The 26899-nt window shown below is 42.9% G+C and overlaps 1 protein-coding gene across 1 annotated transcript in view; it reads right to left on the bottom strand.

Annotated features, from left to right (window-relative positions):
• Window positions 1–2495: 2495 nt before the first annotated feature.
• Window positions 2496–26899, bottom strand: part of SLC36A4 (solute carrier family 36 member 4) — a 389091-nt gene continuing 364687 nt past the window's right edge. Inside the window, exon 11 of the mRNA XM_077484990.1 lies at window positions 2496–4824. Coding sequence (XP_077341116.1) covers window positions 4523–4824 — 302 coding nt within the window. The 3' untranslated portion in view covers window positions 2496–4522. The remainder of the gene's footprint in view (window positions 4825–26899) is intronic.

The raw sequence follows: 26899 nt of genomic DNA, 5'->3' as shown, positions 1-26899 counted from the left end.
GAACTGAATGATTTTTCCAGGGACTGGGCTATTTGCCACCTGTGTATTCAGGAATGTATCAGATTCGGCCAACTGCAAACCAATTAATTCATCTCTCTTTGTAGGCATTTTCTACCTAGCCTGTGTGCATAGTAGAGTAGAGTCCTTAAAGTGAACCATTGCTTTAATTTTACTTTAAAGAGACTCGGCAACCCAATTACTATATTCAAACTCTGGGCTAAAGCGAACTAATCCTAAAACTGCTCCCACCCTCCTTCTAACATGTATACTAACTACCCTGTGGAAGAAAGATCTGTATATTTGCCTATTTTCAGGCCGCTCTAGTCTGGTCACGTGCTTCCCTTCCCCGTGGAAGCCAGCGACTTCAGGGAGCACTGACAGCGGATGCCCCATATTAAGGCTATGGGTGATGCCACTGCTCAGGCATTCCAGCGGTACTTGAGCACTCTCTTCTCTCCCCTGTAGCTAGTGCTGGCTGACACTAGGGAGACCACACACGACCAGACCAGAGCAGCCTGAGAAAAAGGTAAGTATACAGATCTTTCTTCCACAGAATAGTTGGTATAGGTTTTAGAGGGGGGGGGGGGGGGGGGCGGGGAGTGGGCTTTAATATTAGTTAGCTTTAGCTTGGAATAGAAAATAATATTTCCATATGTTATATTTGTTAAAGCAGGTGCAAACCGCAAAAGATAAAAAAATTAATTGGGCACCTGCAGGATAATGTCATAATGTGCTAGTATGCATCACAGAAAACATCCCTAAAGCCCCTAATGCCTCACATACAACATCTATTCAGACGAAACATACACTGGCAGGGCAAGAAAATAGAGGTGACGTCATCACGCTCGTGAGGACGTTTCTATTTCCAATGCCTGTGATTACAGTCTTATTGTAAGTACGTTTTTTTTTTTTTTTTAACAAATTGGCCGTTTTTAACCACTTGCAGACGGACCATTTTGCTAGTCAAAGACCAGACCACTTTTTGCGATTCGGCACTGCGTCGCTTTAACTGACAATTGCGCGGTCGTGCGACGTGGCTCCCAAACAAAATTTACGTCCTTTTTTTCCCACAAATAGAGCTTTCTTTTGGTGGTATTTGATCACCCCTGCGGTTTTTATTTTTTGCGCTATAAACAAAAATAGAGCGACAATTTTGAAAAAAACGCATTATTTTTTACTTTTTGTTATAATAAATATCCCCCAAAAATATATAAAAAAACATTTTTTTCCCTCAGTTTAGGCTGATACGTATTCTTCTACATATTTTTGGTAAAAAAAATTGCAATAAGCGATTATTGACTGGTTTGCACAAAAGTTATAGCGTTTACAAAATAGGGATAGTTTTATAGCATTTTTATTAATAATTTTTTTTTTTTTTTTTTTTTTACTAGTAATGGCGGCGATCAGCGATTTTTATTGTGACTGCGACATTGTGGGGGACCCATCGGACATTTTTGATACATTTTTGGGACCATTGTCATTTATACAGTAATCACTGCTATATAAATGCAGTGATTCCTGTGTAAATGACACTGGCAGTGAAGGGGTTAACCAGTGGGTGGCAGTGTAGGGGTTAAGTGTTCCTAGGGGTGTGTTACTAACTGTGGGGGGGTTGGGCTTTCATTTAGTGAACACTGATCTCTGCTCCAATCACATGGAGCAGAGATCAGCGTCACTAGTTGCTAGGCAGAATAGAGAAATGCTGTTTACTCGGCATTTCCTCCATTCGGCCGCTCCGTGAGACGATCGCGGGGATGCCCGCGGCGATCGAGTCCGCGGGTCCCACGACCAGACTCACGGGGGTCCCGACCAGCGCGGGAGCATTGAATATTGGACGTACCTGTACGCCAATATGCCTGCCCGTGCCATTCTGTCGACGTACATCGTCGTGCGCTGGTCGGGAAGTGGTTAATCTGCACGTTGCGCAATGAGTTTTCCTTTTCTCGTATGATCAATGGTTGGATCGGCTTCTGTGGATATCCTGTGGTTCACCCTTTGGCTAATTTTCACCAACAGTCTCCTACAAGAACACTGGCAAGATGATCTGCACCTAATGTGAGAGGTAGTAAAGCTCACAGATGTGATTATAGACCTTGGTAGGTGTTTGGATCTGGTAAGAACACATTTTTGCCTGACCTGTCTAAGCACTGGGTGTTCGCACTGAATTTAAGGACTTTGCACAATATCACAATATGGACTTTGGTGTCTCATATATTTAATTAATTTATGTGATGATATAATATATGTGTGATTCGCATTTACACCACTTCAGACAGCGCAACACTTTTTTTTATATATGCATCATATGTGCAGTATGGCAACCAAAGGGGTCAAAGCAGGTTTTAACCTTGGACCCCACACTAGCACGTGGTTGCGGGGCACTTGCAGAGTCACCCCATTCAAAAGGTATGAGACTGCTCCTGAACGTCTCCATCTTGGACACACTCCCCCCAGAAGTGGAAAGGGCTATAACATGCAAGGAGGAAGGAGGCTGCTTTAAGTGATTGATACTTTTAATTTGCAAGGAAGTTCAAAGGCACATTGCAGGGGAATAAAAACCATTTATACAGACAACCATTTAAAATACTTGATTTTTCTGTAATTTTACCTGCACATGTTTACAGTGGTGACCGGGTCTCTTTAATGCCCAGCCTCCATCCTGCACATGGTGTTCTTTCTTTCACTTCCTTGCCGCTCCATTCACCTCCTGGTACTTCCAGGTATGGGGACAATGAGACTCACTCACTCTTTCTCTCTCACATGACACTACCAGAGCTTGGTGGTTGGCCCAGCGGTGTCACATGGGAGAACGAAGACAGTCCTGTGTAAGCTCTAAATTTGAAACATACGTGGGGCTTATTCTCTTCACTTCAAATAGTGAATAAATTAGGGCAAGGTAAGTGTTAGATGCTACAGGGATCAGCTTTTCAATAAAACTGTTGCTATGCACTGTATTGGTAAAGTACAGGTTCGCTGCAATCAGTATTTTAAAAAAAATGTAACAGTATCCTTTTGCCTTAAAGGGGGTCTCACATTGTGCATGGGGTATGCTTTATAGCATGCTGGTCAGTGCTTTTCTTGTAGGTAGTTTAGTGAACACTGCTTGTAGTTCAGTAATTCCTGCAAACTTTCTTAAATTCTGCATAACACATTTCACAGTAAGAATAAAAAAAATCTAATAATAGATTGTTTTCCTTTAAAGTGGAACTGAACTCAAAAAGTGAAGATCTGCCATCTTAAAAGGAAACATTTGGATATGTTAATTGTGCAGTACCCTGAAAGGGTAAATTGTTAATGTTTTGTTACTGTAAAGGTTTTTAATGCAACCCGAGCACCAGTAGAAAGGTCAGTGTGTGGGCATTAGGCTGCAAAGGAGGACCACTGCTCTGTGTGTGGAAGCAGCGGTATCTCTACAGTGGACTGACATGCCCGCTGCTGAGTCAGCGCAAAAGCTCTGCAATTAGAATGGTGGCATAGCTATTTGCAGAGCGTTTTAAATCGCGGGCAGACTTGCGGCGGATCTGCCCGCGACTTGGCAGCGCTGAGATGTGAATGACAAAATGCAGGACTCTCATTTGAGATGCTGTCAAAAGCAGCATACTAACGATTGGAAAATCGGCAGATCGTTCATCGGACGAAGATTATATTCAGATTTTCTGACCGTGTGTAAAGGTCTTAGACTGGGGCTCTGACATTTCTACCAGAGCTGGGGTGAATTAAAACATTTTAAACCAGTAAGACATCATTTACCATTTGATGTACTTACAATGTATCTTCATTTATTTATTTTTTGTTTCTATTTGCTATCACCCTTTTTTGTTGTTCATTTTTCACTTGCAAAAAATGGTCTGAAAATATGTATAAAATACTTGCTATCCACAGAATAAGCATGAAAAAAATAAAACTTTCAAATAAGTAGGAATTCAACAAAAAAACTAAGTAAAATGTGAAAAGACAACTAATGCCGCGTACACACGACCAGGCTTTCCATCAGAAAAGGTCAGACGGAATCATTCTGTCGGATATTCTGATAGTGTTGGGCTTCATCTGACTTTTTTCTTCAAAAATTCAGACGGACCTAGAAACAGAACATGTTTCAAATCTGTCCGACGGAATCAATTTCTATCGGTAAAACTGTTCGTCTGTATGCTGGTCCGATGGCCCAAATACGACACAAGGGCAGCTATTGGCTACTGGCTATTGAACTTCCTTTTTCTAGTCCCGTCGTAAGTCATCATGTTCCAAAAAACAAACAGACTTTGGTCCGTTCGTGTGTGTGGGCAAGTCCATTCGGTCAGAACTCCATCGGGAAGATCATTGGACCTTTTCTGCCAGAAAGTCCGGTCGTGTGTATGCGGCATAAAAAGTACTTGCATGATTTTTAGCTTCCTTTCTGCCCAAAAAAAAAAAAAAAAAAAAAAGAATCAATAATTATATCAGAAGACGCCAACATGCACATATCCTTAGTTCTTTTCTGAGTTTGAAGGCACTGGATTAGGAACGTCCTCATAGACAACAGTATTCAGTGTAATCCTAGGTAAGTGCTATTAAAGTCTTTTAAAGGGCTCTCTGTGACATTTAGCAGCGGTAAATGAGTTGGATAAATTATTTCTTCAATTGTTACATAGGTTCCCATGATGAAACCCACAAATCCAATCATTGCTATTGAAACATCCTTCGCAATTGTGAGAGGGCTGAGGTTGTCTTTGTAGTAAGTGAGAATTTCAATCAGTGGCGGAAGGATAAGTGCTAATGAACTGCTGCATACCGCACCCACGAATGAGATCACCAAATCAAGACGTGGAATGGACACCGCCATGGCACCTGGAAGGAGAAAGAGGGTTCAGTATTATGTAAATCATTTAAAGGCAGAATACAAACGTGGCTTTTTCAAACAGTGAATTTGAGTAAAGCGGACCCATAAATGGAGTGATTTTCTATCCTTCAACCAATTTTTTTTTCTTTCCACTTTCCAAGCAGAGGGTCGGGGTCATGCAGCCTCATAGGACAGTCAGTGGAGTGTGAAAACTCCTTTAAGCTTTAAAGTGCTCGGCTGACACTGATAGAAGTCACACGACTGCTATATACCGCTGAGGAGAAAAGGTATTTAGCAGTTTGTATTTACTAAAATAGTTGCATTTCCATGTTCTGTGTACTGTGGGAGACCAGATATAATAAATGTAGGGTCCTGGGTTTGTGAACACTAACAAAAAAATTTTAGTTATATGGAATGCGTTTTGGGAAAAATTGTTCTTATTATAGTGCATGTGTACTAAGAAAAGTTTAATCCAGAGGTAGGTCTTCTGTTGTCACAAGCATTAATTTGTTATATATATATATATATACCAAAAATAACCTATATAATAGAAAGACAGTATAATCAATACACAGTCCAATAGTTAAAGCAGCGCTGATACCGAATGAGTGTCCAACTTCACAAACATAATGTGATGTAGCAAAATGAGTTTTATAGCATTGGGGGATCCTAGTCATTAGATGATAAGTGCACCCTAAACCCACTCCCAGTTTTCACCATGTGGGACACTCCTTCCCCATTGGGGTTTAAACTCACCAAACAGATGAAAGAAAAGGCAATTCACCGTCAGCTGTTCCCAAACTAGGAAGTGATGGCAGACGCCGTGTATGCAACATGCGCTTGTCTTGGGACCAGGAGACTCTGTGATTATACACTCAATTTCTAAATGTTTATCTAACAGTGTTAAAATGTACGTAGATTGGATGCAGGGTTTGCTGTATTTAGGGAATTTTCAATAAAACAGGATTACGCTATGTCAGCTTTGTTTGTGTTTTATGAACCCCCTTTGGAGTATAACACTAACCTGTTTCCTAGACTAATGATGGGAATCTAGTTGGAGAAAAGGTTTGATTAAGGCTGCTTTCTTTCATCTGTTTGGCGAGTTTAAACCCCATAGGGGAAGGAGTGCCTCACGTGGTGAAAACTGGGAGTTGGTGTAGGGTGCACTTATCATTTACTGCCTAGGATCACCCAATGCTATAAGACTAATTTTGCTACATCACCAGATTATGTTTGTGAAGTTGGACACACCTCCAGCATCAGTGCTGCTCTAACTATTGGACTGTGTATTGATTATACTGTCTATTATATATGTTATTTTTGGTATATTTTATTACTGTACTTTAGGGGTATTTGGTGCTGAGTAGTGTACGGAAGGTCGGATTGATACTATATATATATATTAGGGCTGTGGAAATTAAATATTAATTCATTGATTAATCGATTAATTTTTTTGATCGTTACTCACCTCTCCACCGGCTTCCGGGGAGTTCCGTCGGAGATCCGGTGATGTCATAGACATCAACCTCACTGGACTCCTTCCCCAAGTGCCTCCGTCTGCTAACAAAGGGAAGGGGGGAGGAGTCCGGTGACGTTGAAGTTCTGATTGAACATAACGTGTATGGGGGAGGAGCTACGCATGAAGTCACCCGCTGCTGCCCTAGGGAACTAACATGAATGTCGGCTTTACATGCTGTGTTTTTATCATCTTTATGTGAGTAGTTTGCGTTTGAACACAAAAATTAAATCTTGTACATAAGCGGTGAGCACTTAGATCTTTTCTTTCTGCCCATGACCTGGCGTCCTTGCTGAGATCTAAGGAGACGTGAGAGAAGTTTATGGTCAGTGTTAACCCTTTTGATACCCGCTTGCATGACCACCTGTTTGCACAGGGGTCCATGCCATAAGGTGAGAGTGATTAGTTAGACCGGAGGTGGAGGGATTGTCACACTACTGTGGAAAAAAAAATGACTTATGCCAGTGCTACAGTTTGAATTTAAAACGTATTTGTGTGAACTCTGAGGTTAAGTCATGGATTGTGGAAACTAACTAGTGTCGGGTGATTGTATATAGTGTATACCACATTTATCACTGACTAATGCAGAGTTGCAACACGCAAGGAGATCAGCTAAAAAGTAGTTGGATCTGTATGTGCGTTATAATTAATCGAAAAATTAGTTGATTAAAAAAAATCAAACACAAAAATTCTAATCGGTAACAGCCCCAATATAAATATATATATATATATATATATATATATATATATATAGTATACATATATGGTATTTGGTAGGGTCATGCACATAAACATTACATCCCCTTCATTCATCCCAAAATCATTTACATTTTGAACCATTGGCATGGCAATTGAACACATTTTTAAGGAATTTCTAATGAAAATTGTTGAGCCACTGATGGTACTATCAACTCCTTTTATAAACTATTAATAACGTTAACACTCAGTGCCAGAAAGGATTTTTTTTGTATTACATTGTACAGTGTTGAGATATCAGAGACCTTGAGGCTTTCTATGTAAATCCCTGACTTTCAGCAAAAATTTGGTTGGAGTTGAGAGATTCTCAATTTATAAATGTTCAGTTTGTCAACAGCAGGAAGTCAGATGTTCTTTTACAGGTAAAGGGCTGATTTAACAAGTTAAAACCTTTATCAGGTACCTTAGAAAAGGGAGAGCTGATTGTTTTCAGCTCTATCCCTGACAGTCCCACAGTATATGTGTCTAATGTTGCCCTCTGGAGTTCACCGGAATCACTGGCTGCTGTTGTGAAATTCAACCAAGACGACTTGTCTCAAGCTTGCCATACATGTTAGGATTTTGGGGCTGAACGAGAGAAATCACTTGATTACCCCATATACGATAAATAGTGTAGATGGACACATCTCCCCTTCTGGCTATTGTATTCTGACAGTCTGCCACCAAGAGCTGTTAGAATTAGAGGTCGACCGATATGGGTTTTTCTCTGGCCGATGCCGATATTTAGAAATCATGGCGGCCAATAGCCGATATATGATGCCGATTTTTTTGGGCCGATATGTTAGGCCGATTTTATTTTATTTATTTTTTTCCTTTTTTATTATTATTTTTTTTTTTTTAATCCCCCTTGATCTAACACACCTTTCCCACTGGGGCGTTTTTCAGGCGCTTTTGGGCTAAAAATAGCGCCTGTAAAGTGCCTGCAAAATGGCTCCCCTGCAGTCTGTGTGAAAGACAGAGTGCTTTCACACTAAGGCGATGCGCTGGCAGGATCTTAAAAAAAAAAAAGTCCTGCAAGCAGCACGTTTGGAGTGGTGTATACCGCTCCTCCACCACTCCTGCCTATTGATATGAATGGGCACCACTGCCGAAGCGCATGCAATGCGATTTGGCAGCAGTGCTTCATGGGCGCATTTAACCTCTTCCTTGGCCGCTAGCTGGGTTATATGTGCCCCACTAGCAGCCAAATAGCACCGCTAAAATTATGGTAAAGAGCCGCTAAAACTTGCGTTTTACCATCAACGCCTGCCCGCTCCAGTGTGAAAGCAGTCTTCATAAGTGATACAGAAAATATCTTACATTTAAACATTTATTAAACAAAACAAACCTCCAATCAGTTTACTTGTATGTATGATTTAGATAAAAAAAAAAAAAATGGGCTAACTTTACTGTTTTTATTTTATTTTTATTTTTTAAATAGTGTATTTTTTTCCCCAAAAAAATGCATTTGAAAGACCTCTGTGCAAATGCCGTGTGACATAAAATATTGCAACAACCGCTATTTTATTCCCTAGGATCTCTGCTAAAAAAATATATATAATTTTTCGGGGGGTCTAAGTGATTTTCTGGCAGAAAATACAGGACTTTTACTTGTAAGCAACAAGTGTCAGAAAAGATTTAGTCTTTAAATGGTTAAACTGAGAACTTCTACACACAGAGATGACTTCATTCATTCAGTGTAAACATTGTATCATTTTGTTCTTTTCTTGGCAGCCTGCCCAGAGAGGAGGAAGACGTTTCTATGGCAATTTACACTGACTTCTATGACAGAAGTCATTTCAAAGTCCCGCTATAGTTCTAAATCGGCTTTTTATCAGCACAATCGGCCGATGCCGATTATTTAAAAAACGGCAAATATCGGCCGATATATCGGTCGACCTCTAGTTAGAATACTCAAGAAAGTGTCAGCATCTATTTGGATGCAAGTGCTGTTTGGTCGAGAGTTTTCTACCTGGCTCCTTTAGCAAAAGCAACTGAAAATTTTACTTTTGTTGAGCTAGGTAGTGCTGGCCAAGCCAGCCATGGAACACATTTCAGCCAATTCAGCAGCAATAAGCTAAAACTTGATTTGTGTATGGCCAGTTTTAGGATGGTTTAAGTGTTTATTGGCCTTCATTACGAGAATGCCAACTACAGGTTTTATAAAAGTGGTATTTATGCGTTGTAGCAAACACATTTGACAATTTGTCAACACAAGCTATGGACTTTAGGAAAGCTTAATGGCATAATTAATCTGACCAGATTACCAAAGATGGGATTCCACACCATACATAAAGAAGCCAGGTACATACAGGATAACCTTATACATATGCCACCAGATGGTCATGGACAAAACCATCTATGCATCCACCTGTATTTACTCCAAAAAGCCTTGGAGCGTTCATGACACACACAGGAGCAGTCCATACTTGGGTTCCTGGAGTAGTCAGGCCTATTTCAAGTTCAACCACCTTACCAACTGGTGTCTGAAACCCCTCTCAATCCTTCCACTGCCCTCCAATGGCCCAATGAATACAATTAAAAATATTACCAACAACTTAAAAAACCATCCACAAATCTGCCCTGAGATACTTCACCAACTACTCAAAATAATACCCAAATTGTCCTCTTCATTCCTCCCAAGTCCTCTCGCTCGTTAGCTCCCTCAGAACAAATGGCAGCCACACCAAATTGTAACTGGCCTATGCAGCAAAGAACACATGGAAGGGTGACGCATGTCAAAAAACAACAAATTACCCTGACCGAATTACCCTGTCCAACAGTTCACGTTAAAACCAGTGGTTTAGTGTGTAAACATTTGCAAATACATGTGTATATATTACAAACAAATGGCAACCATCTACTCCTTCTTCCAGGACTTCTCCAGAGCCTCTCCCATTTTCTGGAACTCCTTACCTCAACTTGTACGGCTATCTCCTAATCCGTCTTTAGGCGACCCCTAAAATCTCTTTAATTAAGCCTGTCCCGCCTTCAGTAAACAACTGATTTTTTACTTTCTCAGACAAATCATTCCCACACCGTTAACACCTTTTGTATCACTTGCCCTTCCCATGAGCAGAACTCTTCTGTCTTGAACTGTTTTGTAACTGTACTGTAAAGCACTGCTCAAACTGTTGGCGCTATATAAATTCTGTATAATAGTAATATTTCGAGTTTATTTATGCATCTTAATTTGATATTCAGATCAAATAACTAACAGATTAACAGAGGAGGCTACAAAAGAACTCTTCTGAACAACCTTACAAATCAACAAAGGTATCAGCTGGGGCCTGAACATTCACCTGATACAACATAGTGACCATGTGGACAGAGGACCATGTGAACAAAAGACCTTGCATAACTGAGAAACAGATTAAACCTTGCCCTTGAGGTCAGAAGTTTTAGTGATGAGATGTTGATACCATCTAGCAATATTGGAATGCAAAGAAGGTTGTCCCCTATGGGGTCCTTCAGAAATGACAAAGAGTCAGACTATAGAAAATGAGCCGTACTGTTTGTGCTCTGTCAGCAGTCAGCCTTTTCACCCAGCAGCAGGCCCGCACAGCTGACAAAGCGAGACCCCCGAGCATCAGTCAGCTCACATATAAAAGCTTGTGGACAGCTGAAAGTAAGAATGAGATCTATCTACTAGGTAAAGTGTGCACATATGGAGGATATATGGATATTATTCCACGCAAAGCTCTACAAAATCTCTGGGCTCATGCATAATTTTCACATCAGCCATAAACCCTGGATCCCTTTTGTTATCTGTAGGCGAGTAGCCTAGGTGACACATATACACCATTCACAATCCTTTCAACTACATAGTAGGTAAGGTTAAATAAAGATAATCCAGTTCAACCTATTTAGGTGCACATGTGTCAGTGTCTATGATTATTTTCCATATTCCTGTATAATATGTTTTTTAAGATGCACATCCAGGAATCTATTAAAAATATCCATACTCCCCTCTGACACCACCACTTGTGGAAAAGAGGTCAACATTCCTATTGTCCAGACAGCGAAAAAAAACACTATGAAGCTTAAGGTCAAACCACTTCTCTGCCAATCTTATTGTGTGGCCCTATGTCCTCTTATAATCCTTGAGGCTGAATAGTTTTTTCCTATGCTGGGATCACCATTGAGATATTTGTAAATCGCTATCAAGCATCGCTTCTCCAGTGAGAATACATTTAGTGCTTGCAGGCGCTCCTCGTAATTAAGGTCCTCCAGTCCCCTTATTGGTTTTGTTGCCCTTCTTTCGACTCTCTCCTGTTCCAGCACAACCCTTCTGAGGACTGGTGACCAGAACTGGACAGAATACTCCAGATGTGGCCTAACCAGAGTTTTATAAAGTGGTAGGATTGTCTCTGGAGTATATCCCTTTTTTATGCATGTTAATATTCTGCCGGCTTTGGTAGCTGCAGCTTGACATTGCATGCTAGTGCCTCAAAAAAAAAAAAAATGTTCACCAGAAGTGGTGTCCAGACCGGGACATTATATTGCCACAACGGGGAACTAGAAGTGGTTAATGTTTACAAATGCTAATGTAAGTACGTATAGTGGAGTTCTTCTTTAACGATGCTATTTTTCTATAAACAACTCTCCCCATTTGACTTTGCAGAAAAGAGTGTTTTGCTTGGAAAGCAGATAGAGCCATCCTGTGCCGGGTTCTCACAGCATAAGCATTCATAACATTATCTCTCCTCCCTAACAGGCATAGGAGCAGTGGGCAGCTGAACACTGTACAATATTCTCTCTCTGCAGCGATAACAAGCTGTCAGGATGTCTGCCCTTCAGGAGTGGGGGGGACAGATGTATAGGGTGCAGCCATTGATAATCATGGAGAAAATACAATTTCCATACAAAGTATCCACTGCAGAACGGCACAGAAGTAAATAAATAAATACATTTTAAAGCTTTTTCTGGTTTATTAAAAATCACACTTTACTTAAAGGGTAATGCCACTGTTGTGGGAAAAAGAATACCAAATCAAAAAAATATATTATTGCATATGCAATTACTATAAAAGCCATATTGTAATGGAATGTTATTATAAATTACCTTTTTAGTCTGCAGTGCTGTCATTTTCTCGAATATTTGTAATATAACTTGGAAGCCCTTCTGTACACAGTTGGTGCACAAATCCCCAGAAATGTCAACCCCACATGATGTCCAATAGGACGAAACGTGTCAGCTGATGCCCATGGAATCACTGCATACTGTTTGTGTTACTGAAAAATGTGGGCATGTTTTTTATCCAATTTTCTGTAAGTGTAAGCCCTTTTTCTACATTAAGCCTATCATACAGTGTCACACTATGTGCGGTTTTCAGTTTTTTATGCCCTTTTACTTTGGATGCGGTTTATATCATACCATCGAGTCTATTTTCTGAATTTGGAGCCTCTCCCCTAAATATCTGATGAGACTCATCCTCCAAATCCTCAATTTGTCCATGTTGGATTCCATTGAGGTCATCTCTTCATGAATGCCTGTTTGACTCTTATGCTATACAGCAGTGGTCATCAACCCTGTCCTCAGGGCCCACCAAAAGGCCAGGTTTGCAAGATAACTGAAATACATCACAGGTGATATAATTTTCTGCTCAGTGATTGCAGTATTCTAGTCTGCATCTCCCCAAGGTAATACATAAAACCTGGCCTGTTAGTGGGCCATGAGGACAGGGTTGATGACCAGAGCTGTACAGTATATGAGTCCACCATCTCTGGTAAGTGTGCCAATCCTATCCTTTATTGTTTGCAACTAAAGATCAAGTTTTCATTCACCTTGAGAAGTGAGAGAGACTTTTTCCATGCACATAATCTAGCTTCAAGATGTATTTCCCATGATGTTCACTTATGAACTTTGATTTATTCATTTTTTCATTATTCGCTTTAAACATTATTTTTTATCACTTTTACTTTTCGGCTCACTTTCATCATTTTTTTACATCGGTTGTTCATTCACTAGATTTACTGTTTGGACCTTATCGGTCCTCATCCATGTTTTTCCACTGTTTATTATTGGAGCGCTACATTATTGTTTTTGATACTTTTCACTTACACTATGGGCTTATTTACACTTGCTTTGGCTTCAACAAGGCTTCAGACAGGCTTTGGTAAAGCTCTCTCAACACCAATCAAAGCTCCTGTCACTAAATAAAATGGTTAGCTTACAGTCCTGTTTACACCTGCTTTTGCATTGTTTTAGCGTTGCTTCAAAAATGATACCCCATGTAGCTTTAGTGGTGCTTCAAAGCGTCTTCAAAGCCTCCATGAAGTCTATGGAATTTTGGCAGCTTTATGCACAAACTATACACTCTTTTTACTGCTTGTGTGATTGACTCACTGGATTTCCCCAGATACAAATCAGATTTTAGGCTGCCTATCAGTGCCCATCACTGCTGCCTATCAGTGCCCATCACTGCTGCCTATCAGTGCCCATCACGGCTGCCTATCAGTGCCCATTAGTGCAGCCTCATCAGCGCATATCAGTGAAGGAAGGAAAAAAAAAATGTATTTACAGAATTTTATAATAGAAACAGAAAAACTTTATTTTTTCAAAGTGTTCTGTCTGTTTTCATTTATTTAGCATTTTTTTTTTTTTTTTTAAAACAGCGATGTAGTAAATGCATATTTCTTCCAGATCTGTGCAGTAATCAAGTAGGAAACTTTACCTGTGCAGTGGTTTCCTGTAATAAAGACCAGTCACTGCTGCTCTCTTTCCTTGTGCAGGTTGACTGGTCTTGTCTCCAACTCACCTGTAGTATTCTCCAGGTAGCACGTAGGGGGGTGGGGGGGATCTGCCGCCCCCCCCCCCCCCACAGCCCTACTCTATGCTAAAGCTATATACAGCATAGTGATAATGTCACTATTACATTTAGAAAGTAACAAATGGGTTTGCCAAATCATTTCAATTCTCAGAACCCCCAAACATATATATTTGTTTTAGCAAATACCCTACAGAATAAAATGGCAATTGTTGCAATCTTTTATGTCACATAGTGCAGCAATTTTTCAAACGCATTTTTTTGGGGGGAAAAATTACACCTTTTATTGATTTTAATGCAAAAAAATAAAATCACACACACATTATATATATATATATATATATATATATATATATACACACACACACACACACACACAGAAAAGTTATAAAAATAAATATTAACAACAACTTTATCTGTTCCCACCAATGCAGCCTGTGTCCACCAATGCAGCCTTGTGCCCACCATGAAGCCTACTGCTCATGAGCCTCTAGGATTGCTTTTACAGAATGGGGAATCACTGGCAGAAAACAAAGATATCTGGATGATGCCTGTAGTGCACCAAACCTGCAGGTAATAACAGAAGTCTATGGCTCAGTGCAGGTAACCCCCGCAGGTGCAGACATTTGAAAACAGCCCAGTAACCACTGCAGAACAGATATGCCCATATAGTATCTCACAAAAGTGTGTACACCCCTCACATTTTTGTAAATATTTTATTATATATTTTCATGTGACAACACTGAAGAAATGACACTTTGCTACAATGTAAAGTAGTGAGTGTACAGCTTGTATAACAGTGTAAATTTGCTGTCCTCTCAAAATAACTCAAGACACAGCCATTAATGTCTAAACCGCTGGCAACAAAAGTGAGTACAACCCTAAGAGAAAATTGGGCCCAAAGTGTCAATATTTTGTGTGGTCACCATTATTTTCCAGCACTGCCTTAACTCTCTTGGGCATGGAGTTCACCAGAGCTTCACAGGTTGCCACTGGAGTCCTCTTCCACTCCTCCATGAGAACATCACAGAGCTGGTGGATGTTAGAGACCTTGCGCTCATCCACCTTCAGTCTAAGGATGCCCCACAGATGCTCAATAGGGTTTAGGTCTGGAGACATGCTTGGACAGTCCATCACCTTTACCCTCAGCTTCTTTAGCAAGGCAGTGGTCATCGTGGAGGTGTGTTTGGGGTCGTTATGTTGGAATACTGCCCTGCGGCCCAGTCTCCAAAGGGAGGGGATCATAGTCTCCCTCTGTAGGTCACAGTACATGTTGGCATTCATGGTTCCCTTAAGGAACTGTAGATTCCCAGTGCCGAGAGTACTCATGCAGACCCAGACCATGACACTCCCACCACCATGCTTGACTGTAGGAAAGGCACACTTGTGTCTGTACTCCTCACCTGGTTGCCACCACACACACTTGACACCATCTGAACCAAATAAGTTTATCTTGGTCTCATGAGACCACAGGACATGGCTCCAGTAATCTATGTCCGTAGTCTGCTTGTCTTCAGCAAACTGTTTGCGGGCTTTCTTGTGTATCTTCTTTAAAAGAGGCTTCCTTTTGGGATGACAGCCATGAAACCAATTTGATGCAGTGTGCGGCGTATGGTCTGAGCACTGACAGGCTGACCCCCCCACCCCTTCAACCTCTGCAGCAATGCTGGCAGCACTCATACGTCTATTTCCCAAAGACAGCCTCTGGACATGCACTCAACTTCTTTGGTCGACCATGGTGAGTCCTGTTCTGAGTGGAACCTGTCCTATTAAACCTCTGTATGGTCTTGGCCACCCTGCTGCAGCTCAATTTCAGGGTCTTGGCAATCTTCTCATAGCCTAGGCCATCTTTATGTAGACCAACAATTTATATTTTTCAGATCCTCAGAGAGTTCTTTACCATGAGGTGCCATGTTGAACTTCCAGTGACCAGTATGGGAGAGTGAGAGCGATAACACCAAATTTAACACATCTGTTCCCCATTCATACTTGAGACCTTATACCACTAATGAGTCACATGACACCAGGGATGGAAATTAGCTAATTGAGCCCAATTTGGTCATTTTCACTTAGGCGTGTTCTCACTTTTGTTGCCAGCGGTTTAGACATTAATGGCTGTGTGTTGAGTTATTTTGAGGGGACAGCAAATTTACACTGTTATACAAGCTGTACACTCACTACTTTACAGTGTAGCAATGTGTAATTTCTTCAGTGTTCTCACATGAAAAGATAGGATAAAGTATTTACAAAAATTTGAGAAGTGTACTTACTTTTGTGAGATACTGTGTATACACTGCGATATTAGTGATGAACTGACCTTTAATAACAGACTTCCATTCAGGTATTGCCGGCTGTTGCTGTCCCAGGCAGAGTGCATTTGCACTCACTCCGCCAGTGACAGGAGCTGGCGTTATACAGGAAGCATCGACTTATACATCTCTTATACATCTCTGCTCTGCAGCCGCTTGCTTCCTCTACTGCCGGCTTCATTCACAACATTGATGGTCTGGGATGGCGAGTCGGCAACCCTTCATCCCAGAGAAGGAGGTCGCAGGCCACATTAGAGGGCTCTGCGGGCCACATATGGACCCCGGGCCACTGGTTGGGCATCTCTGCTATACAGAGATGTGGCACTTTAAGCCTTGTAGTTTGAATTTGGGAACTATCCACTTGAGTTGATTTGTGGTGACATGCATGTTTTTCCCATGTTGCATTGATGTGCATTTTTTTCTGTTTAGTTTCCAACTGGAGGCAAAGTGGCTTTTAGATGTCTACAAAAGGGAGGCTTTTTTCAAGTTAATAACATGCAAAAAAAAAAAATGTTCAACACACATTGTTAGAATTATAGGTCTAGCGATAGCAAAGCAAGCCTCATTTTCCTTCTGTGAACTAATAAACTCCTGATGTAATAGCGATAAAGTCAGAAAACAGAAAGACAGACATATTTGATATCAAGGCTGAGTGACAACCACGGATTCCTGGAGTGAGTGTAGTCACCCAGGATCAGGAGTCTGCTTTTCACAGGATCATCAGGTGAAAGAAAAGAAAAAAAAAAAAATAGGCCTGAAAAAAGAAAGCGAATGCAGTCACCACATCTAAAGACTGGTAATCAGCAAGATGTAACATTTTTATTTTTGAATTTAGATATTCTTCATGTAAGTTTCTTGTTGCCTGCTGCAGAAGGAGAGTTTTGCTAAGTTTTATTAGACGGCATTTAAAGGAAAAGCATACAACCTCATTCACACTGCCATCATTTCCATGCATTTACAAGGGTCTTCAAACGCCACAGAAATGAATTATGAAGCTTGTAGAATGCAGGGAGATGCAAATACTTGACTATGGAAATAAGAAAATGGGAAAAGGGCGTAAAAATGCACACCAAATGGAGATAAAAGTCATAGGAACCAAACACTAACATCAAAGTGAATTCAAAGGAAAACTGCACTTTTGCTGATACATAACATACATGGAAAAATATAACTATACTAGTCATGTTGTAATTTACTTATACTAAAATACATTTTTTATTGTAGTCTGTTGATGCTATAATTTATTTTCAAATCATCAAAAAATTTTAATACAGCTTTCTTATAATATGAACACCTGAAGATCTTCTCTACACAACCGGTATACAGAATGTTTATAGAGATCTTTATTCCTGCAAGTGTGACTGGTTCAGCAATTTCACATTAATGTCATAGTTACTGGTTGAAAAAAAGACAACCCACAGAAAATAAAAACACATACTATTAAAGGGCCCCGTCCCTGATGCTTACACGCAAATGCGAATAAATGCGCAAGTCCTGCACGCATATGTAAACGGTGAGCGCACCACACTTGGGAGGCATTGTTGAAAACATCAGTGAGAGCAATAATTCTAGCACCAGAACTGGTAAACTGTAAGCCCTTGTACACACGGTCGGAGATTCCGACGGAATGTGTCCTATCGGACCGTTTTGTCAGATATTCCGACTGTGTGTGGTCACCATCGGACTGTTTTCGTCGGAATATCCGATGGACCAACTTTTCCAACTTGCCGGTAAAATTTTCAGACAAAATGCTCCGATTGGACATACTCCGATCATGTGTAGCCTACTCCGACGGACAAAGTGCCACGCATGCTCAGATCAAATTCCTAGACCAAAGCTATTGGCTACTAGCCTGAACGTAGTCCCGTTGTAACGAAATAACGTCATCACGTTATGTACAATCGGATTTTCCGACAACTTTGTCCGACCGTGTGTATGCAACAGTTTCGGACAAAGTCCAACGGACTTGGTTGTCAGAATGTCCGACTGTGTGTACAAGGGCTAAAGGTGTTTAAAGGGTCTCCTATGGAGAACTTTAAGTACCGTAGTTTGCTGCCATTTTGGGGGGGGGGGGGGGATCGGTGCAATTTTAACCACTTTACCACTTTAGCCCCAGACCATTTTGCTGGCCAAAGTCCAGAGCACATTTTGCGATTTGGCACTGCGTTGCTTTAAAGCGGTTGTAAACCCGCTGTTGTGTTTTTTTTTTTGGCCACCTGAAAAGGAAAAGGCATAATGAGCTAGTATGCACCGCATACTAGCTCATTATGAAATACTTACCTTAGAACGAGGCCCCGACATCTGTCCCAGTCTTCCGGGTATCACGGCTCCGCCCACTCACAGCGCATTGCGCGTGGGAGATTTCTTCCCGGGAGGGTCCGGCGTCTGCCGGGCTTAGAGCCGGGAATCCCCTGTGCGCATGCGCTGCTGCAGTCAGCAGCGCATTGCGAGGGGAATATCTCATAAACTGTACAGGTTTAGGAGATTTTTTTTTTTTACCTACAGGTGAGCCTTATTATAGGCTTTCCTGCAGGTAGAAGTCCCCAAAATGACTATACAACCGTTTTAACTGACAATTGCGTGGCTGTGCGACGTGGCTCCCAGACAAAATCTACGTTGTTTTTTCCCCACAAATAGAGCTCTCTTTTGGTGGTATTTGATCACCTCTGCGTTTTTTTTTTTTGCGCTATAAACCAGCCTTGGCCAGTAACGAAGTGGTTAAAGATATAAGCTTAAGGTAGAGCTTTTTTTTAAAAAAAATATTCTCTCTGTATATTGTCACGTCAGGGATTTATTAATGCAGAAAGCATCAATTTACAGCACAATTGTTTTCAAAATGTTGTGTACTAGGCATAGACTGTGTTTAAAAACCCCTGCCTTATGTTTGAAAAGCTTTTAGGGCCTTGATTTCTAAACCGTATGCCAAAGTCAAACAAAGGTACCAAGAGAAAAATAACAGCAACTTGTTTTCCCAAAGCAATCACAGCTATCTCTTATTTCGGAGTTTGCAAATGTGGGAAGATTACAATAATGGGCAAATTTGCATTTTGCTATTAGCACTACAGTCTGGCACTGAGGATTTCTAATGTACTGTATGTGTGCAGACATGGAAATAAGCAAGAGGCTATTATAATACAATATGTCTGCAAATAATGACTTCTTCATATTCCCTGTATATTACCACTAAACTCGACTGCTGAGCTTTGATGATATTCTGCCAGGGAAACCTGAATATGAATTGAGTTACATGTCTAAATAAACACTCTATTAAGTTTCAATAAACACTTCACCATAATTATTTTGTATAATAGGTAATGTTATCAAGGCACATTAGGTGTAAAATGTGAGTATTTGCGATAAAGGCGTGTGCGCAGGGTTTCCTACATAACAGTGGTCTCCAAACCGTGGCTCAGGGGTCAGATGTGGCCCTTTTCTTGGCTTTTACTGGCTCTTGAGGCACTATTTCTCCCACCGACACCAACAATGGGGCTCTATTACTCCCTGTGACAGACCCAACTGAGACCGAGGCTTTTGGAGGGGGGGTGCTATGGGCAAGCCTTTTACCCACTGATTATGGCCCATGGAGGAGACCAGGGATTTTGTCTGCTTCTTCTGGCCAGATCATGGTGAAGTGCTCAGTCCAGCCTCTGACCCCGTGAAGAGAGCAGATCATTCTCTAATGATGGAAATCACTAGTGATGGACGAACTTCCGAAGGGACGTTTCGCGAACGAGAACCGCGAACGCGGCTGATAGTTCGCGAACTGTAAGGCCGCGTACACACGCGCGGACTGTTCGCCCAACCTTGTCCGCTGAACAGTGTTTGGGCGGACAGTCCGCTCGTGTGTGGGGCTTCAGCGGACAGTTTCAGCGGACAGTTGGACGAACAAGGTCTTACGGAAATTCCGAAAAACTGTCCGCTGAAACAAGGTTTCAGCGGACTGTTCGCTCGTGTGTAGGCTTGTTCGGCCAACTAAGTCTCGCGCATGCTCAGAAAGGATTTCCACGTCGGAAGGTTGCATTGCAGTGTATAGGACGTCGTATTTTTCGTCCCGTCGTACGTGCCGTTCACGTCATCGCGCACGGTTTCAGCAAACTGTTCGTCCGTCGTGTGTGGCCATGTCCGTCCATGCTAAGTTTGAGCGGACTGTTTGCCGAAACTGTTGGACGGACAAAGTTGGGCGAACAGTCCGCGCGTGTGTACGCGGCCTTACGTTCGTGGCGGGCCCCATTGACTTCAATGGGAGGTGAACTTTACAAACCTACAGGTCATATTTGCAGCCACAAAATAATTACTAGCTGTGCACACATAGTCCCACTACATGGCCAATGACATAACATGTATGAGGTGAATCTGGGATCGACAACTACAAGCATTGTTGTGAAATTGTTGTGACAATTCAGGACTGTGGAGCGCATGAAGGCAATGGAGGAGAGGGAAGGTCAGGGTAGGCAAAGAAGAGGGTGCAGGAGATGATAAACCGCACTGTGATAGAGAGCACTGACATCAGCAGCGTGACATACAGCAATGACACCTGCACCGTGATAGAGTGATCTGACACCAGCACCGTGATAGAGAGCACTGACATTAGCAGCGTGACATACAGCAATGACACCTGCACCGTGATAGAGTGATCTGACACCAGCACCGTGATAGAGAGCACTGACATCAGCAGCGCGATATACAGCACTGACACCTGCACCGTAAGCAGCCCCAGGAGGAAGTCAGCATAGCACAGGGATGGTGGGAGCCCCTCATAATGAGCATAGCACAGGGATGGTGGGAGCCCCTCATAATATGCACAGCAGAGGTACAGCCCCAGAAGTAAGTCAGCATAGCACAGGGATGGTGGGAGCCCCTCATAATAAGCAGCCCCAGGAGGAAGTCAGCACAGGGATGGTGGGAGCCCCTCATAATATGCACAGCAGAGGTACAGCCCTAGGAGGAAGTCAGCACAGCACAGGGATGGTGGGAGCCCCTCATAATAAGCAGCCCCAGGAGAAATATGACACTGCTCAACCTCTTCAAACAAGAGGGTACGGGCATATAGTAAGGTGTGCTTTTTTTGTACAAGGAAGTGAGCCAAATGAAGAAAGAAGGTCTGTGTGCTTGATTAAAAAAATCGTTTATAGACATATACATGGTCTACTGGTCACGTGTTGAATTCCTCCGAGATCCATGCTTCATTCATTTTTAGAAATGTGAGGTAGTTAACACTGTCGTGAGCTAGGCGAGTATGCTTATCGGTCACGATCCCCCCTGCTGCGCTGAACGTCCTTTCGGACAGGACACTGGACGAGGGGCAAGCCAACAGTTCGATTGCAAATTGGGCAAGCTCTGGCCAGAGGTCAAGCCTGCACACCCAGTAGTCCAGGGGTTCATCACTCCTCAGAGCGTCCACATCGGCCGTTAACCCGATGTAGTCGGACACCTGGCGGTCTAGGCGTTCCCTGATGCTGGATCCGGGTGACACCTGTCGATGGGTCGGCTGAAAGAATGACCTCATATCAGAAGTCACCAACACATCTTCAAACCGGCCTCTTCTTGCAGGCGCTGTTGGATTGGTACCCGCAACTCCTTCTCTGGGAGTGGGAATTGCTCCTCTGCCAGCACACGCAAAAGCAGAATGCAGCATTTCTCGAAGCAAGGCCTGGAAGTGCTCCATTCTGACAGCCCTCTGTGACGGCAGTAACATTTCCACCATTTTGTGTTTGTACCGGGGGTCTAAGTACGTTGCTACCCAGTACTGGTCCTTGACCCTTATGCTTTTTATACGGGGGTCCCTATTAAAACACTGGAGCACGAAGGCCCCCATTTGCACTAAACTGGAAGCGGTGTGGTGGCTCCTGCTCATCATCCGGGATAATGTCGTCCTCCTCATTCTCCTCTCCCCATCCACGAACAACAACAGGGATCCCAGAAAGGTTTAAAGCATGCTTTTCTTGCTCCACCTCATCCGCCCCGGCACCATCCTCCTCTGACTCCTCTTCAGACTCCTGTTGTTGACTTGTCTCAGATAGAGTAGCCCCCCCTGGGAATTCATCCAGCATTGCGACTTCCTCATCTTCCCGCTCCTGCTCCTCCACAGCTTGATCAATGACACAACGCAATGCACGTTCCATAAAGAAGGCATAAGGTACCATGTCACTGATGGCGCCATGGCTGCGACTGACCAGTTTGGTGATCTCCTGAAATGGCCGCAGAAGTCTGCATGCGTCGCGCATGAGCAGCCACTGGCGCGGTGAAAAAAAACCCAGCTCCCCAGAACCTGTTCTGCCGCAGAGTTCATACAGGTAGACGTTAACTGCACGTTTCTGCTGGAGCAGCCTATCAAGCATATAGAAGGTTGAGTTCCATCACGTCGGGCAATCGCAAATAAGACGTCTGACCGGCAGATTGTGTCGCCGCTGAATGTCAGCAAGGCGAGCCATGGCCGTGTAAGATCTTCTGAAATGGGCCGAGATTTTCCTTGCCTGCCGCAAGATGTCCTGGACCCCAGGGTATTTGACAAGGAATCGCTGCACGACCAAGTTTAAGATGCGTGCCATGCATGGCACGTGCGTAATTTTTCCCTGTTTCAATGCGCTAAGCAGATTGGCACCCTTGTCACACACCACTTTACCAACTGTCAAATTGAGTGGTGTTAGCCACTGATCTGCCTGTGAACGCAAAGCTGAAAGGAGTGCCGGGCCAGTGTGGCTCTTGGCTTCCAGGCACAACAGACGCAGCACGGCATGGCAACGTCTCACCTGGCATGTCGAATAGGTTCTGGGGAGCTTGGGCGGCGCAGCGGAAGAGATGCTAGCAGCGGAAAAGGAGGAGTCAGCCGAGGAGGAGGATGGAGAGGGAGGAGGATGGAGTAGGAGGAGGAGGAGAAGAAGAGCCAGGCCTGCATGCAATCCGTGGCGGTAAAACCAAATCTACACGGGTGCCAAGGGTTACATGCTTGACGGCCGTCAGAAGGTTCACCCAGTGGGCAGTAAAAGTGATATACCTTCCCTGCCCGTGTTTGCTAGACCACGTGCCTGTGGTCAGATGTATCTTGGCACCGACACTGTGTGCCAGAGATACATTCACTTCCTGGGACCTTCCACTGTGGTGTTCCAATGGCCACAAATTTTCGAAAGGCCTCGGTGATGGCAGCTCATGTACCTTCTTAAGGCGGTCGTCCCTAGGTGAGTGTTGGGCTTACCGCGACTAATGCGTTGACTGCAAAGATTGCAGATGGCAACGCTATTGTCAGCAGCGGACACGTTAAAAAAAGCCCACACTGCGGATGTGCCGGCGTCCTGGGAGCGCCAGATGTGACCGTACATGGTCGATGACTCGCTCCTGATACATTAGCAGTCTTAAGTTATTCCTGCTTCTCCTCCCTATCTGCTGGTCCATATCTCCCTCTGAACTCCCCTCCTCTTCCTCTCTTGTGGGCACCCACGTGACATCACTAGACACGTCATCATCGACGTCACCTTCCCCACCGCTATAAGTAGAGATCTCGGAGTAGGCAGCAACACCGGGGACCAACCTCCTCCTTGGGGTGATCTGGGTACTGTCGTCAGACTGCTGAGTGGCGGTTGTTGCTACCTCCTCTTCCTGATCCAATGCCAAGAGTGGCTGCGCATCAGAAATGTCTTGATATGGATCGGAAAATAATTCCTGTGACTCAAGAGGAAGGTATGTGGTGGTGGTGGTGTTGTTGGTGGTAGTGTCTTTGGCGGTGCACATAGCAGAGAGTGAAGAAGAGGGTGCAGATCGAGAGGACGAGGAGGGTGCAGAAGAGTAAGGCTGAGTGAGCCAGTCATCCAATTCTGGTGCTTCCTTTGACGTAATCGCACGCACCTTCTGCAATTTCCCACTTTGGCTCAAGCCTGTTGCTCCTGCCCTACCCCTACCACCCCTGCGAAAGGGCCTGCCTCTTCCTCTGCCTGTCATTTTTTAAATGACCCTGTGACAAAACTCTGAATCCCTATACTTATAAAGGACTGCTGCAGAATAGGGCAGCAGTCAGCAGAAGTGCACCTCAACCCTATATATTGTGGACCTATACCAGTCCTTAAGGATTAGCAGACTGTACCTCACTCAACCCTATATACTCTAGTACGCTATACCTTACCAGTCCTTAGAAAGACCTTTGTGCAACTAGTAGGTTGTGATTAGCAGACTGTACCTCAGTCAACCCTATATACTGTAGTACACTATACCTTACCAGTCCTTAGAAGGACCTTTGTGCAACTAGTAGGTTGTGATTAGCAGACTGTACCTCAGTCCCTATACTGATAAAGGACTGCTGCAGAATAGGGCAGCAGTCAGCAGTAGTGCACCTCAACCCTATATATTGTGGACCTATACCAGTCCTTAAGGATTAGCAGACTGTACCTCACTCAACCCTATATACTCTAGTACGCTATACCTTACCAGTCCTTAGAAAGACCTTTGTGCAACTAGTAGGTTGTGATTAGCAGACTGTACCTCAGTCAACCCTATATACTGTAGTACACTATATCTTACCAGTCCTTAGAAGGACCTTTGTGCAACTAGTAGGTTGTGATTAGCAGACTGTACCTCAGTCCCTATACTGATAAAGGACTGCTGCAGAATAGGGCAGCAGTCAGCAGTAGTGCACCTCAACCCTATATATTGTGGACCTATACCAGTCCTTAAGGATTAGCAGACTGTACCTCACTCAACCCTATATACTCTAGTACGCTATACCTTACCAGTCCTTAGAAGGACCTTTGTGAAACTAGTAGGTTGTGATTAGCAGACTGTACCTCAGTCCCTATACTCATAAAGGACTACTGCAGCAGAAGGGCAGCAGTCAAGTATAATATTCTTTCTATATTTGGAAGAAAGAATATTATACGTGTACAACCCTATTACCATACCAGTCTTGAAAAGGACCTTTGTGGACCTAATAGTAACAGCTACTGATAAAACTGACTGTCCCTCACTGCCACACACAGCTTCCTGTCTGTCCCTATTTAAACTGACAAAACACAGGCTGCTGCAACAATAACTTGAATAGCACTCAAAACTATATCCTGTACTACTACACCATACCAGTCCTGAAAAGGACTTTTGTGGACCTAATAGTAACAGCTAATATTTAAACTGACTGTCCCTCTCTGCAACACACAGTGTCCTATCTGTCCCTCTCTCAGCACTGACAAAATACAATCTGCTGCAACAATGACTTGAATAGCAGTGCCTCAAACCTATATCCTGAACTACATCTATACCATACCAGTCCTTAAAAGAACTTTTGTGGACCTAATAGCTAGCGATTTGGGTCACTGCAGTCTCTCCCTGCTTCACACAGCAACCTCTCCCTATAGTGACAGTAGAAAGAATGTAAAATGGCCGCCGGATCGGGTCTATTTATAAGTTAGGGGGAATGTCCAAGTGTCCATGTGCTGTAATGTCTCAATTGGCTGTCCTGTAACACATGATGGATGTGTCATCATAGGTCAAAGTTTTTTTACACAGTAAACACGCAAGTCTGCCGGGCGAACAGCGGCAATAGTCCGCTGATTGGGCGGACCGCGAACAGCAGAAATTTGCCGCGAACCGTTCGCCCATCCCTAGAAATCACCCATCATTAGAGATGAGAACGGGGCTTGGATTTTTTCTCTGAATAAAGACAATAAAGCTTTTCCTTCTGGAGTGGATGGAAAGGTGTAATATTAATCTTGTACAGGTTAATGGTCAGAGGCAATACGGTGGCCCTCCTGCAGACTGAGTTGGAGAAGCCCCTCCACTTGGGACAGTAATATTTATGAACAATCTCCCTCAAAAAAGTTATGAAGGTAAATTAATTCCACCTTTTCAGACTGCTGGAACATTGTAAAAGGTTTTGTCTCATAGACTGTTGCAGAATGATGCCGGACAGTCTGAGGTGGGGTGGGATCTCTGAATAATAATAGCATTGTCTGAGTGAGCAGTGACCTGGGCCACCTAGGCTTGTCTAGGTGACCAATTGTTAATTAGTGTACTTTTTAATTAGCTTTCTGTTTGTTGGCTGTTCCTCAGCTATAGTAATTATCTAATTGTTCACAGTTTGCATAATGTGATCAAGTTCTTACCTGATTGTGTGTGGTATAAATTTTATGTAAGTTTACAATAAAGTGAGTTCCAGTTTGCACCTAAGCTAGTGTCGTCTTGTTCTTGGGTGCAATTCTCAGATAGAATACCTGGTTCCAGACAGGAGGAAGCTGTATCTTGATGGCGGCACCCAAGCTGGGTGCTAGATGGTCCGTCACACTCCCCCCAATACTAAAGATGGGACATTGTTTACTACCACAAATGCTATGAACAATTTCTACTCCCACTGGCCACAGTCTGGCCCCCTTTAAAGCCCGAGGACGGTAAAGTGGCTCTTTGTTTGAATAGCTTGGAGACACTTGCTATATAATGTAGAGTACTATGTAAAAATTTTAGGCAATTTTGTGAAGAAATATTGCAAAGTAAGAATACTTTCAAAAATCTATATTTTAATTGCTTATTTTTTTTTATCAATTTACAAAATGCAACATGAGTGAACAGAAGAAAAATCTAAATCAAGTCAATATTTAACGTGACTACCCTTTGGCTTTAAACCAGCTTTGATTCTTACACCTGCACAAAGACAGGGATATGTAGGATTAGAGTCAGGTGTATGATTAACCAATTATACCAAGTAGGTGCTAATGATCATCAATTTCATAAGTAGGATGAAACAACCATTACCTGAAACAAACAGCTGTGTGGGAGGCTAA

This window comes from Lithobates pipiens, unplaced genomic scaffold (genome assembly GCF_037356315.1).
Source record: "Lithobates pipiens isolate NorthernLeopardFrog02 unplaced genomic scaffold, aLitPip1_a1.2 Scaffold_17, whole genome shotgun sequence".
In the NCBI taxonomy this organism is placed as follows: Eukaryota; Metazoa; Chordata; class Amphibia; order Anura; family Ranidae; genus Lithobates; species Lithobates pipiens.
This window is presented reverse-complemented; position numbering and strand designations above follow the sequence as displayed.